The 16,889-nt window shown below is 46.9% G+C and overlaps 4 protein-coding genes across 4 annotated transcripts; 3 read left to right on the top strand and 1 right to left on the bottom strand.

Annotated features, from left to right (window-relative positions):
- Window positions 1-443: 443 nt before the first annotated feature.
- LOC128727839 (cytochrome c oxidase subunit 6B1) lies at window positions 444-4,957 on the top strand. Its single transcript, XM_053821785.1, has 2 exons — window positions 444-548; window positions 4,322-4,957. The coding sequence occupies exon 2, from the start codon at window positions 4,401-4,403 to the stop codon at window positions 4,629-4,631; it is 231 nt and encodes a 76-aa protein (XP_053677760.1). The 5' UTR covers window positions 444-548; window positions 4,322-4,400; the 3' UTR covers window positions 4,632-4,957.
- LOC128727837 (RNA-binding protein 25) lies at window positions 2,477-3,812 on the top strand. The gene has a single exon (XM_053821784.1). The coding sequence runs from the start codon at window positions 2,484-2,486 to the stop codon at window positions 3,801-3,803; it is 1,320 nt and encodes a 439-aa protein (XP_053677759.1). The 5' UTR covers window positions 2,477-2,483; the 3' UTR covers window positions 3,804-3,812.
- Window positions 4,958-5,294: 337 nt separating the features above from the next.
- LOC128725497 (FAD-linked sulfhydryl oxidase ALR) lies at window positions 5,295-6,066 on the top strand. Its single transcript, XM_053819249.1, has 2 exons — window positions 5,295-5,686; window positions 5,769-6,066. The coding sequence occupies exons 1-2, from the start codon at window positions 5,295-5,297 to the stop codon at window positions 5,929-5,931; spliced, it is 555 nt and encodes a 184-aa protein (XP_053675224.1). The 3' UTR covers window positions 5,932-6,066.
- Window positions 6,014-6,984, bottom strand: LOC128725042 (cell growth-regulating nucleolar protein). Its single transcript, XM_053818760.1, has one exon. It carries the CDS (start codon window positions 6,982-6,984, stop codon window positions 6,055-6,057), a length of 930 nt encoding a protein of 309 aa, XP_053674735.1. The 3' UTR covers window positions 6,014-6,054.
- Window positions 6,985-16,889: the final 9,905 nt, after the last annotated feature.

Genomic DNA, 16,889 nt, shown 5'->3' with positions numbered 1-16,889 from the left:
ATGGAAAACGATAAGCAACCAAAACGATACAACGGCATTAAGAAAACTTGTTGCTTGTGACAAAATGTCAAGCAAGCATGGTAAACATTTATGACCGTATTAACGGATATGATATACGTATTTTGTATATGATATTATATATTGGTTTTGATACTTAATAATATAAAAAAGTCATTTGATAAATAGCAGTAAAAACTATTTTGCACATTTTAAAAATATTTTCAAACGACGTGCAATAAGACGACAAACTCACGACCAAATTTTAAATAATACTCAAATAGCAGGTGGTCTTAGTTTCAAATATTATGTTACGCTACGGGAACGATTCAAATTATATATCCTAACATCTCGCTTCGAATCAAAATTGTTGAGCGAGTGTGAAGCGTAGGTGTTTCCCCGTGTAGTTTCGCTGTCACATCAGTCATTCTGCGACAGTGAGCGATCGGGTAGCCATTTTTGTGAAGTTGACAAGTGTTCCTCGCAACAAGCCAGCAGACGTACAGTTTTCTCAAAGCGAAAGAAAAAGCGACCGGTGGTTCCTGGCTCAGGTAATTGCTCCTTCGTTAATATCTTCCAACGAACACAAACAATCTGCTGTGCGCACTATTTCCTACTGGTGATTTCATCGCGACGAAAGGGATCAATGTACGACTAGCGAATCGATGGCCAAAAGAACTAGGGCTGTTCGCTTGCACTGTGTGGATATGTGCGTGTTAATGTGTGTGTTTTGGATGGGAAACATGGGTGAACATTTTCCTTCAGCAACGGGCACCTATTTTTCGGTCCTTACCGCCGAGCCCGCTAGCGATAAGGGAATGAATGTTGTGCGTTGGTTGGTAGCTGGGTGTTCCAATAGATACTGTCTAAAAATCATCCCTTAAAGGTGCTTGCGATGATGATAATGGTACCAGACTTTGACAGCCAACAAAACCCCTGTTCGGCAATGGGACGAGAAAAATTACATAATTAGTATCTCTCGCTGAGGGAATGAGAGCCATCGTCCTTCTATTCCCGTGTTCATCCGGCTGTGCACTTAAATATGCTAGCTGGAAAAGTATCCGCTATCATTTGCACTACTGATTGCTATAATCGAGGTTGGCTAGCAATTTATCCGACGTGCTGTCAAACTTCTGCTCCGCTCGGTGTGGTTATGTAAGTTGTCCTCCGGTACGCATTTCTCTGGGTCAGATGGGGGTTTTCAAGAGTTGTTTTTGCGACAAAATGGATAGGGATTGATCTAGCGGGCATTGCAATAGGGTGTGGGCAAATTTTCAGCGAAGCGAACGCACGACCTAGGAGTACAAATGATCACAAAAAAAGACAGGCAAACCTGATGACTAGTGTGAAGACGGAACCAATCATCGCATGTAAAGCGTCAATGCTACGATCCGGTCTCCATCGAAAATGCAGCAATCATCTCTGATTACGGTGCTAGGTGAATGCGGTGGCCTACCCTTAATGTTGGCCGGTAGTTTCCGTTTTATAGCATCAAAAGATACGGTTCCCTCCACTTCTTCCTTGGTGTGTTTGGTCAGGATGAGGGGAATGCATGGATGGATTAGCGTGGCACAGAAGCTGCCCCCCTAGCTGGGGTGGCGAATATTGTGCTGACAAACGAAGCGCAATACACTCGCGACGCTCCTATTGTTCTGCGACTCTAGTTCTGAAATCCGAGAGTAATTATTTGCTGTTTTGTAAATCAAATTCGAAGAAAAATTCACGTTTCAGTAAATATTTTTCAGGCCGTTGATAAAAGTGAGCAGAATAAACATTCAGAGGGAGAGAAAGAGAGCGGGAAAACAGAATGAATTAAACAGCACGTGGTTGGTCACCGGAATCACAGAATAGTGATCATCGAACCACATATGAACACACGCATCAAAGGCACGGCACCGGACTAAATCGATCATCAAAGGGCCTCACCTCATCCGTCGCACCGTGACCTTCCCGAGCGCAACGGTGGAGCAGCCTTGGTGCCAGCCGGGTGTTATCCAAGCAAAAAGAGTAATGTAGTTTTCTATACCTTATACTACTCTATTAACTTATATTCAAACGAAACAAAAACTCACCCATACGGTAATGTAAATGTCCCACAAAAAATGGCACTAAGAACAAAAGATGAACAGACAAAAAGTGTCCCGGTCCGGTCGTCAGCTCCAGCTCCCAGTCTGGTACTCGCCACAGGGAGCTGGAGTGTGAGACCGAGACGGGGTATATCGATTTGGGCCCGGGACACGGTCGTATTTCGCGCCGCACGGTCGCCTTGAGTCGCATTAGGGCGGCTTGGAGCGACCTTTTCGCTTAAGTTCGTTTGCGCTTATCGGTAGTGTTACGCTACTCTTCCAGGCCAACCGTCCCCTAGCTTCCCGGGTAGGTCTGAGATGATGCCAGAGGAGGAGGAAAAACCCGGCAGCAATACGCAACCGAACCAGCAAACACAGAAGCAATGGGCATCCGGCCGCGATGGCAACAAAAACGAGGAGATGTTCCGTGTTAGCGATCGGGACCACCATGCATCATCGTCATATCGTGATCATCGTGCGGGTCGTAACGATGACTACTGTCATCGGTCTAACCGCGAACGGGATCGTGATCGAGACCGTGATCGCGATCGCGATCGTGACCGTAGCCACCGTGATCAGCGGGATCATCGCGATCGGAATCATCGTGACCGTGATTACGATCGAGCGAGCAATTCGCGGTACCGGGATCATCACAGAGATCGGGATGATCATCGGGATCGTCGTGAACGGCGCAGCCGTAGCACTGAAGGCGCGAGTCGTAAACGCTCCAGCCGTAGTCGATCGCGTTCGAAGGAATCGCGGTCCCGGGATCGCCATCGGGCTCATCGCGACGATCGTGGTCGCGAGCGGACGGCGCAGGATCGCCTTTCAGCTGAAATCGAACAAGAACTGGCTAACCTACGAAGGCAGCACGATTTAAAGGAAGCGATGAAGAAACAACAACAGCAACAACAAGGAGAGCAAGATGGAACACGTGATCTTGATGGCATGCAAGAAAATTCGTTGGCATCAGGAAATAATATCAAGAGTTACGGGCGTGTCGATAGGCGCAAACCAACCAGTTTCTTGCCGAGTGCCAATACCACTGGTTCTGATATAGCTCCAGTCGAGTACGTGCCCGAGATACAAACGGAAGAGGAGCGAATCGAAATCCAGCGCAAAATGCAGGAGCGGCTTCAGCAGCATCTGGCCTCTGAGGGTAAACTGTATCCTCCTCCAGCGAAGCCTCACCGGGAAGCCCCCGTACCGACAACCGTTTCTGGTTTTGCGAACGATGGCTCGTTTTTAGAAATGTTCAAAAAACTGCAACAACAAGCCGTGGCAGGCAGCGCATCGACGGTTTCGGTGCCATTAGTCGTTCCCGGAGCCGCTGGGCCCCTGGCAAACGTGGCAGCAAAACCCATGATTGTGCCTCCTGCGATTAGTGTAGGTGGTTCGAAGGTTCCCTTTACCGCCCAGAAACCGGCGTTGGCTCCGTACAAAATGACTCCGACAGCAACGGCTGCGTCAATGCTCGTGCCACCGTCGGTCGCGGTTCCACAGGCGGTGGTTAAGTCGGCCACCATTGAAAAAGAACCGCCTCCACCGCCGTTACCAGTGTTTGGTCGCAGGCGCGGTGGAAAAATACTTAAAACTGGTCTCGTCAAGAAGGTCCGCCCCATCGAAGAGACCCCGACGGAGACCCCAAACGACGCGTGGACGTTGTATCTGCAGGAGGTAAAGAAGTATAAAAGTGCTTCTTGCGATGCGGACTCGAAAACACGCCCATTGGTCAAATGAGCTATGGGAATCGGATTTCTATCAGATTGGATATGCATCAGGTGGACGGTCGGGAAATTTATATATGACCATTAGTGTGATTAAATCCAAACGATGCATGATTCTTCAGCACTCGTTTGGAAAAAAAACTTTGAAGCTAATAATCCTATTTGTCGCGTGGGAAAACGCAGTGAAGCGGATGAACTATTTTATTCTTATTCATGGCGGTCCAATGTTTTTTTTTATTACAGAGGGTCCGTGAGGTTTTTGTACATATATAATAATTTATATGAATTTGTGAATTCCATATCTAAACCTTTTCCTGCCAAAGTGTCCTACTTTGCTGTCTTGCAATCCATACTTTTTTCCGGTATTGCATGCAGGGGAACACAGTTTTAATACTGAAAGCAGAATGAAAGTATCTTATTCGTCTAGGAAATAGAGCGCACACGGCTATCCAAACCCCTTTCTCTTGTGCCACGTAAGCACATGCTGACGATATTTTCTCTGGACCTTCACGTCCCCATTCTCGTACACAGTCAAGAAGCAGTCGTCTGTTTTCGCGTCTCTTTCTCGTCTAATCGATTCAACCCGTGAACCCCGCGGAGCACCAGCGAGATGGCGTACGAACCGAAGACAGCCCCGTTCGATCCTCGTTTCCCGAACCAGAACCAGACCAAGCACTGCTACCAGAGCTATCTGGATTTCCACCGCTGTGAGAAGGTCAAGGGCGAAGGCGACCAGGTGTGCAAATACTTTAAGAGCGTCTTCTCATCAATGTGCCCGAACTCGTGGGTCGAGAAGTGGGACACGCAGCGCGAGGAAGGCACCTTCGCTGGTCATATTTAAGAAGAAGGATGCACCTGCACCAGGGCAGATTAGTAGTGTTTTGCAGTGAAACACCTTCGCCTATGGCACCATTGGCTGCACTCGTAAGGAGGCTGGGTGAGGAGGAGGCGGTTCCCACGCATCCTCGCTAGTATAAAATGCCAGAATTAAATTCAAATTTCAATAAACTGGAGCAAAGCGTGCCACACTATAATCGTTAGAGCACGAGAATAAATTAAAATAAAACCAAACTAAAACAAAAGAGCTGAACTGTTGAAACTTAAATGGTACTTGTGTGTGAGTTGCTTTTTTAAATAGACATGTTAACATTATTCATTTCGGATGGAATATTAACCTGAACATGCTGGGCTTTATCGACTCGAATTACACATCTCATGATGTTTCGATTCGACTGCTTTAATCGGTGAATTTGAAAAGAAAAAGATCACTCACGTGCTCGGATGACGTTTTTTAGTTTGTGTTATTGCTGTTACAGCTGTCAAACTGTTCGACGGGGTTTGGTTTACGTTTTAAGGTGCTAAAATTACATCATATTGTACACCGGTTAGAGTAGTTTTTTAAGGCGTTTCTTTCGAAAGAAGCGCAAGTGGAGTCAGAAAGCTACTAAATTTGATTCTAGAATAGTGTCTACATTACATTGCCCAGCACACACTAGTGAATGAGATGCCCTCAGCCGAAACGCTGCAGAACCATCACCAGAATGGAAAAGAACCGGCGGCCCCCTGCCGAACATGTATGGATTTCAAATCGTGGTCCAAACAGCAACGTAAAACCCTCAGCACCAGCAGTTCCAACAGCGTAACAAAGACGTCCTCCGACGGCGCAATGACGCAACACAGAGTGGACACACCTGATGACCGTAGCGGAGGATCGCCACCGAACTGCCCGTTAGATAAGGAGCAGCTCGGTCGTTATACCTGGGGTTTACTGCATACAATGGCTGCTTACTACCCTACCAAACCAAGCGAGGCGGACGAAAAGAACGTGAGGACGTTTTTCTCGACCTTTTCGAAGCTGTACCCGTGCGAGAATTGTGCGAAAGACTTCCAGCAAGAGTAAGAAACAATCAGAAGAGAAAATGGGATCCGTGTAGTGTTCGAATGACTCGATGCTAATCGTGCTTTCTTACATTCGCAGGTTAAAAGAAACTCCTCCGGAGACAAAATCCCAACACGCCCTTTCACAATGGCTATGTCGGATACACAATCGTGTGAATTTAAAACTAGGTAAACCCGAGTTCGATTGCTCAAAGGTGAACGAACGATGGCGGGATGGTTGGCTAGATGGATCCTGTGATTAAATGGCTATCGTGGTAATTTCCGATGCGTGTATAATTAAATTACCCTTTAGTGTTAGTTGGTGCTTTTTTTATTGTACGGTAACGTAACGAATACGTATAACATTGTATTTTGCTGATCTTATTCTATTGAACCAATCGTACAGTATCGTTTTCAATCACGAATTCAGACTTTGCTATTTTTTTGTTAAACTTTTTCTCGAACTTGGCTTCGATTTCTTGTTTCTCTTCGCTGGATGTGCCAGTGTATTTTCGGTAACGTTTTAAAATCGTTTTCTTTAATTTGGAAAGATTCATTTGATTGTTTTTGGACACCAGCAGATCTCGAATGACTTCGTTCCAACGAAATTTTTCAACATCCTTCGTCTGTTCAGTCTCTTCACTCTCCACATGTGTACAGTTGGTTCCGTTAGTTTGGTCCTCTAGCAAAGCTTCCTCGGGATCATGATGATCATTTTTATCTGATGCTTTAATTTTTCGTTTCTTTTCCTTTAATGGTTTCGGTGCATCATCTTTCGACTTACGTTTCGCCGAAGTGTTTCCATTTGTAGCTTTGGCATCTACCAGTTTCGATGCCGGCTGATCGGTCTTATTGGGTTGTTGGGTTGATTTTTTGTCACTTTCTGTTTGTTCCTGTATCAAAGCCCATGTTTTTTCAACGTCCGGTTTAGAAATATGTTTGGCGGAATTTTGAAAAAAGTTCATAAACCCTTTAAACTTGCGCGGTATGTTGTCCTGGCGTTGAATCACTTCAAACGCGTTCATTACACCTTTAGGTAGGTTTTTCTTAGAATCTGTTATCGACCGTACAGTTGCCACCCAGGATTCTTGTTTTTTGGCCCCCTTATTCGCGTTAGGGCTTTCGACATAATCCTTGCCGGAATATTTTTTTGCTTCACTAATGCAGGTCGTGTGCTCGTTGTACGTTTTGCCGGGGAAATCCTTCAAGCAATCCATACAAGACACGTTGATTGTACGCCTGCAACGCCATGCATGCTCCTCCACTTTATGTTTTCTCAACGAATCTCCACAGTCGTTGCAAATGAAGACCACCATCTTGAACGGTAACAAATGTTTCTGATTCTATCCAACAACTGGCAACTTCAGGCGTCCACAGAAACGCACGTGTGTTTATTTACACTGTCTTCTACGTTTTATTTTGAACTGCGATGTTTTTTTCTGTAGAAACTGATCAACAAATTCGTTGACAAAAAGCGTAAATTAAAATGCAGGAATATCGGCTATAAGCTTTAGATAGCTATTAGGCATAAATGCGACGTGTGAGGTGATATTTCTAAAGTTTATTTAACTAAAGAACAAACTCAACAATAACCGAACGAAACCGTCGCATTTATCCAACAAATTTGACAAGCTAAACGTCAAATGAAATTTGTCATATACAATTTCGCCTGGTCGCCTGATCCTTTCGCTCCGTTTTGAAAAGTTGAATAAATTTTTTGAAGGGTAAGGGCGCTAAAATAGACCTATGCTATCGACGACGACTTCAATACGGTTTTACCATTGTATGAGAAACAGGTAAAGACGTCGGGCATATTTGGTTTGTGGTACCAGCGTTTTACACTAATAAGACGAATTTTAATTTGCTAGCAAAACATCGTTTTGTTTAGTCACATGTCTAATGTTTAAAATATGCGCGCGAACCGACACATTTTTTTTTAGAAAATAATTTGACGAATTGGCTTTACTAACCATTGAAAAAGGCTGTATCGTAAGTGTGAAGACATGTATTTACACTTATGCTTTAGCTACATGTATTAATTATCCACCTAGATTATAAGACTCGCTTCCTTTAAAAAAACGGAATTTGTTGCATTGTTAATGCTGGTTTTGAAGCGGTAGTAGGAGGTCGGTGATAGATTATTTAAGTGAGTAAATGACACGCTGCTATTCATCTACTTGATACTGGATTTAATGATATACAATCAAAATTCAGAAGGAAGCACAAATTGAACAAAAAGAAATGTGAAGAAAAACAAACCATCACAATTAAGCTCGAGTGCATTCGCCCTGCACCTTTTCTTACGCGGAAGTAAAGAATGGAAACACGTGGAAAGTTCACATAGGAAATTTTCAAGTTCAGTGTGCAACGAGAAGTATTCACTTCGCGACTCATCCGAGTGTGTGACAAATGGCACCTAGAGTCCATGCCATGTCATGGCACGATAGGCATGAAAATGGATGCCGAATGAACATTCGCCATAGTGAAGGGACTACGGTAAAGTTCCGCACTACGGTTTGCCCTTCATGGGTTCGCGTTTTTCCCAAATAGCAATGAAGTATCACAGCTTATTTCTTCTTTGCATCTGCTGTCACGCAACTGGCTGCCGGTAGATTGTTGTCGGTCTTCGAACCTGTCGCCGGGACACTTGTTCCTCCTAAAAAGAAAAAAATATAAACGGTTGCTCCTAGCAGATGATACTACTAACCTTAAATAGTTACGGGACTGTTGCTTTCTCTCGTAAGCGTTCAATTCAACTCCTCCCGTCACGCTGCATTGTGTTTGCCATAGCACAATAGGACCCACGGTTGCGTGGCCGGTGAGAGGACGTTCGCCCGAGGACCATCGAATGCGATCGCACATCCGCCCTGCGGCGAAAAACCCCATCTGCGATCCTCAACCAAATCCCACTCTGGTTGGCTTTGTGGACTACATTTTCGACTACCTTTCGCGGTGATTAGATTGCGTCACGTAAGGAAGAGGGCTCAAACTATACACAAAAAACCCAACCTTCCAACATTTAGCGCTAGAAATAGATCCTAGGAACCGGGGACCTGAGCATGTTTCACCGCCTGCTGCAAATGGTCGTTTCGGTGAGGTTTTGCCAAGAAATTTAAACAAAAAACTGCTCTCATCAAGGGTCCCCGTGTCGGTCGCGGTCGGTCGAGAGATGGGTTTGGAGTTGAAGTTCGGAGTACAAAGGTGAACGGAACATCCTATCCTCAATGTACTACTTAACCGCACCATCTCCCCCTGTACCGGCCCGATGGGGATCGCGTGGCCAGCTTTGATGTGCGGTTAGCAGCTGGGATTGTTTGTTTGGTTTTTCTTGCCTTTACTACCTGTCGTGATAATTGCGAGCAGTGGATTACATATCTGTGGCCGCAGGTCAATGCAGTGGAACGGTTTTCCGAGCATTTTGTGGAATGATGATCGTTTCATAACGGACGGGTTATGTCGGCAGTGAATCCCAGAAGGTCGCCTCACGCAAGATCCGGCTGAGCAGTCGGTCGAGTTTCATCTCTATTACTTAGTGCATTTAACGCGATAATTGGATATGCTCACTGGTAATTTGTCCGATTGTGGGTTTAATGGCGATGTGTCAGCCATTGTTGCGATGATGAACGGCCATTTTCGGATGTGTAATGTCTGCCACTCATTAGCGCCTCACGTATGGGACCACCGGAAAGCGAACTCCATATTGTCGATGCTGGTCTTTGTCAGCTTCGGTATAGTGTCGTCCTGAAGGGTGAATATTATTGAATAAAACATTCGAACGGCGTGTTCGATAAAAAGATATATTCCCGCCACTCGGCGAGATTATTCAGCATTTCGTGAAATCAAACGAAACCCGTCGGTAAGATTATTCCGGTGAGAAATCTCTCAATTTCACTGGCACCCTACGCTTGGATGCGAGGAGAAGATCCTCGCCGGTGCTGATGGTATTCGACAGGTGCCGGATGTGATGGTTTTAACATACATTTACATATTTCCACACCAATTTTCCACGGTTACCGCTTTTTCGGCAAAGGGGTTCACATTTTTGTGTAAATTAATAGCGATAAGTACCGTCATTTTGTACCGAATTTTTGTCTTCGTTTTGACCTAAATGTGTTATACTGACCATCAGTGCTATATAGAGCTGTTATACTGTAGAGTACGTAAATTAAGGAGTATATTATTGAACGCGTCTTACAGTCAAGAACATCAAAAGCATGAGCATAGTAGAAGTCATAAAAGATTTATGAAGCTCTTGTACAGAGAGATTGAAGTATACACAGATTTAGAATGAAAGGAGATTCCAGTCTTAGGAAGGCGCTTTTTTATTTTAATTCGCAGTCGCCATTGTTTGTTTATCATTTCGCTTGCTTGCGCGATCATTCGACCTGTCTCATTAGTGACAGGAGGCTGGATCGCCATTGTTTACTTCCGTTCTGTCGCGTCGGTTCTTTAGCTTTTTTCGGCAACTTTTTTGTGTTTTTACCTTCCGAACGGTCCGCCGGGTTGACCACGCGTGTTCCGTGACATCGCCAACAGAGTTCCGCGTGAAAGTGAAATGAAACCGGTTCTAGTGGTAGGTGCCCCGTGTGGTTGGCCCCAATCGACGGAAGTGGTGCTCGAGTGTCGGTGTTTACGTGTGGTGCGCGATTGGGGCTCTATCGTCCCAACCAACTCCCAATCTTCCACATCCACAGGCTCCACAGGTGAGTGTCGCGTTTTCCATGGGCGTTTTCTTCTCCCCACCGAGCCCATTGTTTAGGCCCATGTTAGTAGATTGGACAGCGCTAGCGGTGAGGGAGCACCTGAAAATCGAACTAATGACATGTGTAAAATTATGTAAAACAGCCGAATATATTTTCGACGAGCTTGCGGCGCAACGACCAGTTTTCCCGCGGGGCTCCATCGGAAGGGAATCGGGTTTCCGCTGTTTTTGGTGTGCGGTCTTTCGGAAGCAACCCCCTCCACGATCTTGCTCCTCCTTCACCTTCCGCCCGGTGGTCAGCTAACGAGGTCGGGGCTTTTTTTTCTCTAACAAACGGGATTGTTTTCCTATCCGCCTTTCTCGGGAGGGGGGTGCCCGATTATGCGATTTTGTTAGCGTGCTTGTGGTGATGTGTTTCTTTCTTCGTCCGTCTTTCTAAATGCGGTTCCTGCTCCCGCCCGGCCGCAGGGCATGGATCTTCGACCGGCCCAGAGAAGGAGGCATTGATTTCGTTGACCAACGCTGACCGACGATCGGAAGTGTGTCCCATCCGGGAGGTGTCTTTTTTTTTGCTTTGTCTTTCGACCACCGCCCGTTCCGGGTGTCTCGCTGTCTAGCTTAATCATGCACGCGAGGTGGAAAGAGGCTTTTCCCTCCCATCGTTCATCGGTGGACCACCCGAATTCGACGTGCGCGCATCGGGAGAAAGCGCATCGGTCTGTTCGGTAGGTGGCGCACCCTGCGAAGGGACGGATCGTATCTTCAGGTGCGACAACACACCCTCCCGGAGCTGGTAGGCTTCCTTCTGGTCAGCGAGCCTGCCAGCTATCGAGAGAGCGGTATCTTTCGGTCGTCATTCTGCGAGGTTTTCCCCCCAAAGGGCTGTTCCGTCATACGGATGCCGTGAGTGGGCATTGCTCGGTTACGAGCTTTACATAATCTCGTTTGTGAGCGCGTTGGACGCCCTTTTGGGATGGGTTCACTTTTCGGAGCAATTGAAATGCACCTTTGCCGAACCATTGTACCGTTTTTATTAGGTGTTGAAAGGGACGCAACATTACTACATTCGCTTGGGATGATGGACCAAATTTAGCCCAAACTGTAGCAGGTCTAATGGAGACGTGAACTTGCGATCATTTTGGGGCAACATTTACCATTTTCATTGCGAGCGGGCTTCTATATCTTCATTAGTACTTTAATTTCCCGCGTGTACACGTGCGCCATTTTTTTTCTCGTCAAATATGGCCCTTTTAATACCCCAGATGATCTCGATCATACGAACTTGAAAGGTGACTGTCGATTGCGGATGAATAGAATTACGCAAAGCACACCTTCTGCACGTTTCGTTCACGTTGCGCCTGAAGTCGCACATTTATTACACGGCTTATTTAAATCATTAAGTAATTGCACACAAAAAAAGGGTGCGCAATAAATATCCAATTATGCCGCGGGCCGGTGGAGCCGAGTGAAGTGGCTTCTCTCGCTTCTATCAACCGTCCCAAGACGGGTCGGCTTGTGATACTTATCGAAGTATTGACCCTTCTGCCTGATGCCAGCCAGCTTCACGCTCAAGCATGCAACAAGTGGACAAGCCGTCTTTCATCATTCGTTTATTAGTTGCATTGAAAGGGAATATATTTGCTGCTCGCTTCTCGTGAGATTTAATTGGAGGCTTTAAACAAATTGCATTATGCACACACATTATGGCAGGGATTTGGCCGCCTTCTGTCTCGTTGGTTTGGAAACGACGAATGAAACATTATAATCGGTCAGCCTATTAACAAGCTGATAAGTGTTGGAATGCGTGAGGAAACGTTCTTCCATTTGCGAAAATAATGCGACCGACTTGCGGACGTTTTTGCTCAATACGAGCCATCGCGTCGAAAAGTGTGCCTTTCTTGTCTTCCGCAACGGCTCACTTTCGAGACTCTCATCTCTGGTCCGGTTCTTCGCGATGAGTTTTTTTTTTGATGGATTTCTTTTCTTGTCTGTTCATCGCTGTAGATCACCTCAACATCAGCAAGGTCTTCGTGCAATCGATGCGCAATACTGGCGTATGTGTCATTGTGTGGGCCGGATGAAAATTGGCCCTCCTTGGCTGGTTGGTGGCTCAAAAAAAGAACACGAGGACTTCGATGGAGCGCGATCGTGATTGCGTTTGCCATCGTGCGTTAATTAGAGCGATTGCGATCGCGCACGCGTGCACACACACGTGATTCGATACGCATGTCTCGCTCATTAGCCGGTCATGATGCGCTTGTATGTTTTGAGGTTTTTGGTTGCTTCCTTCTGGTCTGGGGAGGCCATTATGGTGGTTCCATTGTGAACCCTACGACGCTGAGTGGATGCCTTTCACGATCGATGACCGATCGGTGTTTATGCGAGCCATTTATGCATGCAATGGTGACGACCTTTCCACCCTGGCTGGCCGAGGGTAAAAGCGATTGCACATCGTGTCAAACTGCAGTCGAAAATTTGCAATTGCGAACGAGACGTGAAACGCGCGCTTTCTCAGGCGGCATTGGAGTTGAACGCGAAATCTCCGCAGCAAGACGATGATGTATCGATTTGATGATGATGCAGCTCGAAATAACTGGTTTAAGGTCTCTACGAGGTGGCCAGGTGGTTCTGGTGGGGCATAATTTTTACTCATAAAAATGCACGTAACAGAGAACAACCCGTTTAAGCTAGGCAAGATACGATTACTTTTAACTATTTTTAAACCCAACGCCGCTCATTTATCTGCTCGTTTAATTTCAATTTGCCTTCTTTAAATAGATGCGTTGCTAGGATGTTTCGTAACAATTCGGGTTTTCACAGTTAGACCGGGAAATATGCCTACCCTTTTGAATAACGCGATCTTCTCTCTCTCCCTCCAAAACCACGTATCGATGTAACGGAATGGATGGCACGATGTAACGTATCATTAGCTGCGTCGGTAGCTGTGTCAGCTTGGAATCCATCTGTGAGTCTACTTTTCCGCGGCGATCCTTTTCACGATCATTACCGGTCAATGCTAGGCGCCGGTAGTTTACATCGCACGCCGCTCGCTGTTGACAAAGATCGTACCGGTCAGAGGGCACACAGAAGCTGCACATCGGGAGTCCAGTAGATTGGCTCTGCTGCCAGAGCTTGAGCAGTCACGGTTGATCAAGCATCGTTAGTGGCTGCGATTGCGCAGCACGCCACTGGGGATGACGGTACATTCTAATTTTCTTTCGCCTGTTTTAATGTGCGCCACCAGGTGAATGGTGTTCACGCGTGAGGCACTCGATCGTTGGGCAATTGGGCTCAAGCACTGCCAAACACATCCGCGATCGAGATCCCATTAGAGGCGATAGATGCTGCTGTGCGCCAAAGGAAAACGTGCTGCTGCGTTCTGGTGAGTTTCCATTTTTCACGCTGCGATCCACATGGTGGCCTTGGACTGGACAAGTCATAGAGTCGTTGGAAGATGGCTTTGGGCAGCTTCAGACTGATCGGTGACCTTGCCCGTTCGTGATCGGGACTCGATTGTTTCGTAGCCGTAGGCCGCATTCCTTTCGTTGTGCGATGAACTTCGAGACATGGGAACGGTGAGTTTACGGAGGTTCCTTTTGATTTTGGATCCACGCTCGTCGTTGCGAGGGTGAGAGACCAATGATTCGACAACTTCGTATGCTGTATGCTGTGAAGAGTTTGTGCGGATCCGGATCGGAAGCTGTCGCTGCGGGTAATGTGCCAACTGACCTAGATTCGTGTCACCGAGCGTGTGTACATCGAACCGCATGCATAGTACAGCTTCTTCTATGCTCGCATACGTTTCTTAGCATGTATTATTACTGCATTACACTGCCTAATGAAATTAGCAGCCTCAGTTCGGCAGGCTTGTTGGAGCTATTAATCAGAGCAAGGTTAAACACTCTACTTCAAGCCGTTTTGGGTTTTTTCGGGCTCTCGGGCAACTCCAATCGTTGCGTTACAACACCACTACCTTCTTTGTGAGACGCATCCAAGAAGCGAAAAGTAAGGCACATCCTTCGATGAGGCCCTTTTTTGTTTCGACTGCTTATTAACCATACCTCGGCTGAAAAGGAGCCGACCCGAAGCTGTTCAACCGTACGATTACCATCGCTTTTCCGACGACGAACCGATGCCAAACTTGATCTTGTTGCTTGATTCGATTTCGAAAACTTCACTGGGATGCTGTCTATTCGGTGGGTTGAGATGAAACCCTCCGGTTTGGGTATCGATTTCATCATCATCGCCTCCTTGTCTCATCACCATCATTTCCCCTCGGCAATCGGAAAAGAATTATTGTAGAGGTTGGTTCGCGGCAGGTGATCAAATGGAATTAAGATTTTTCAACACAAGCAACATATGGCCTTGCCTTGGGGCGGATCCAGCTGGGAGGATGGAAATCTGCGCTAGCAAATTGTTGCAATTAGATCAAATAGGTGCAATTAAAGTTTGCGCATAGAAATCGAGCCGGAATCGAGCTGGAAAATGGAGCGATCATTATCCTTCCGCGACGTTGGGAGGGAAAATTTGCACACTGCCTTATGCCTATGTGTGTATTTTACCACCCTGATCATTGTTACGGCTTGTTATTATGAGCGCAAGGTTTGATGGTGATTATGATGAAATCAGATTAGGTTACTCATTAAGCAGGAAGCAATTTAAATTCGCAATCGAGCTAGCGATTGACAAATCAGCATGCATAGCGATTTCGTCCTGCTTTCCCGGACCAGTTTAATCAGCGGCCATTCACAAACGCAAGCGGTATGATCGCGCAACACCACTTTTCCAAACATTTCTCTATTGTTTCACGATTACAGGGCCCTCACCTTTAACCCAGAAACGAGCGGCGCCTCTGTTTGAAAACGAGCCCAAAATCGATCAAAATTCCTGGCCACCACGAGCGGTATTGGAATCGGGTGTGAATGATTAATATTTACTCCGGCACTCGGGGTGCCACTTTTAAAAGCAATCTCTGACCTGAATCACTCCCGGTGAGCCCAAATCAAGTGGTGCGAGATAAATATTGGTTTGATCTCGATCGAATGGCTTCTTTCACAGCCTGCGTTCGAAAGTGAGCACATTAATAAGGTTTGCAAAAGCGGGATGCCTTCGACCGCAATGGGTGTTCGTGTCGGTTGTATGGTGTTGTTTGTTCCGATTTTTTGTTCACCCTCATCTTTTGGCCATTACTTGTGCAGCTCAAAGCAAACCCAATCTAGCCACAACAGGGAAGTGTTTGCTTCACCGATGCAGTGCTGTGCGCAAGGGATGTGGAACCGCAATGTTATATCGACACCAACGGGTGCAACGTTTGATCGGTATCTGTTCTTTTTTGTTCACCCTTCAACCCTTCTCTAGTGGCCCATCTCTGCAGTTCATCGCTGAAACAATGGTCCGGGGATCTTTTGTTCACACTACCGCACTCGTTATGATTCGATACGGGTTAACACACATTTTTAGGACGGCCATCCTGTGACGCCACATGCCCAACCGAAGGCGCGCGATTGTCAATTATGCAATTCGATGCGGCGCGTCATAAAAATAAACCAACCACCTAGGGCCATGCAAGAACGACGATTGGCTGGAGTGCATTTACCACCGGAGTGCGAGCGATCATCACCATCGTCTGTCCCGTTTTTATTCCAACCGGTCGCTGGAAACCACTTTGGAAAATTGCTCCCAGCGTGTGCCACCGACCGGCGGGTAGGAAAAATCGTCAGCCCCTACCGTTGAATCCAGACCGCCAATAAATCTCACCTTGCCGCGTCCAGCCGGTCGCTCATTTGTCACACTTGCTCCACCGTATTTGTCTCCCCCGAGGGAGAGCCTACTTCGAGCGGGCGTGCGAACGGCTAAGAGAGGCAGCCATGTTTTATAGGTGCAATTAAACCCACCCGGACGACTACCGCGTTACCATGGCAACGTCATCCTTCCAGAGCTGACTCGCACAAACAGGCGCGTCTAGACGGGCGGGCGCGTTTTCCTGCCCATTTCCCTGCGCACCACATTTTATGGGCCAATGAGGCTTTTGTCCTCCGTGCTACAAATTCCTCAGCCCGCGTGATGCACCACGTAGAAGATGACAAAACATGATGCAACTGCGGCTGTTTGTTCAACACCATGCTTTGCGCGAATCGAATCGGCTTTGACAGCCAGCTGACGGTTGCGCGTTTGTGCCATTTACTGTGCGCGGCACGCCGGCGGGACCACAAACGATCACTTTCATCACTCCAGCATGCAACAGAAATGGTTTGGGGGGATGGAAGCGGTTTATCAGGGGCGTATGCTCCCCAACGGCGGCCGACTAGGGCAACCGGCGCGCTTATCGTTTTCCAATGCTGTAACACAAATAATGGCCGCTCAGCCGTACGTTCTGTGTCCGGGAATTTATTTTCGCCCTGTCTGATCGCCCGCTGACTGATGACACCTCGAAAGTGCGTTGCTTACGCAATGCCTTTTTCTTCGTCAAAACACGCCGCTGAAGCGCCACGAGAGCCTACCGAACGGCGGGTTCGTCGC

Source organism: Anopheles nili, chromosome 3 (genome assembly GCF_943737925.1).
Source record: "Anopheles nili chromosome 3, idAnoNiliSN_F5_01, whole genome shotgun sequence".
Classification (NCBI taxonomy): Eukaryota; Metazoa; Arthropoda; class Insecta; order Diptera; family Culicidae; genus Anopheles; species Anopheles nili.
Note: the sequence above shows the minus strand (reverse complement) of the source record. Positions and strands in the feature narration are given on the sequence as shown.

Bases quoted from the DNA above. Each gene is read 5' to 3' on its own strand.
- LOC128727837 (XM_053821784.1), top strand. From the start codon at position 2,484: ATGTTCCGTGTTAGCGATCGGGACCACCATGCATCATCGTCATATCGT.
- LOC128727839 (XM_053821785.1), top strand. From the start codon at position 4,401: ATGGCGTACGAACCGAAGACAGCCCCGTTCGATCCTCGTTTCCCGAAC.
- LOC128725497 (XM_053819249.1), top strand. From the start codon at position 5,295: ATGCCCTCAGCCGAAACGCTGCAGAACCATCACCAGAATGGAAAAGAA. The intron at 5,687-5,768 runs GTAAGAAACAAT...TTACATTCGCAG, and splicing joins GCGAAAGACTTCCAGCAAGA to GTTAAAAGAAACTCCTCCGG.
- LOC128725042 (XM_053818760.1), bottom strand. From the start codon at position 6,984: ATGGTGGTCTTCATTTGCAACGACTGTGGAGATTCGTTGAGAAAACAT.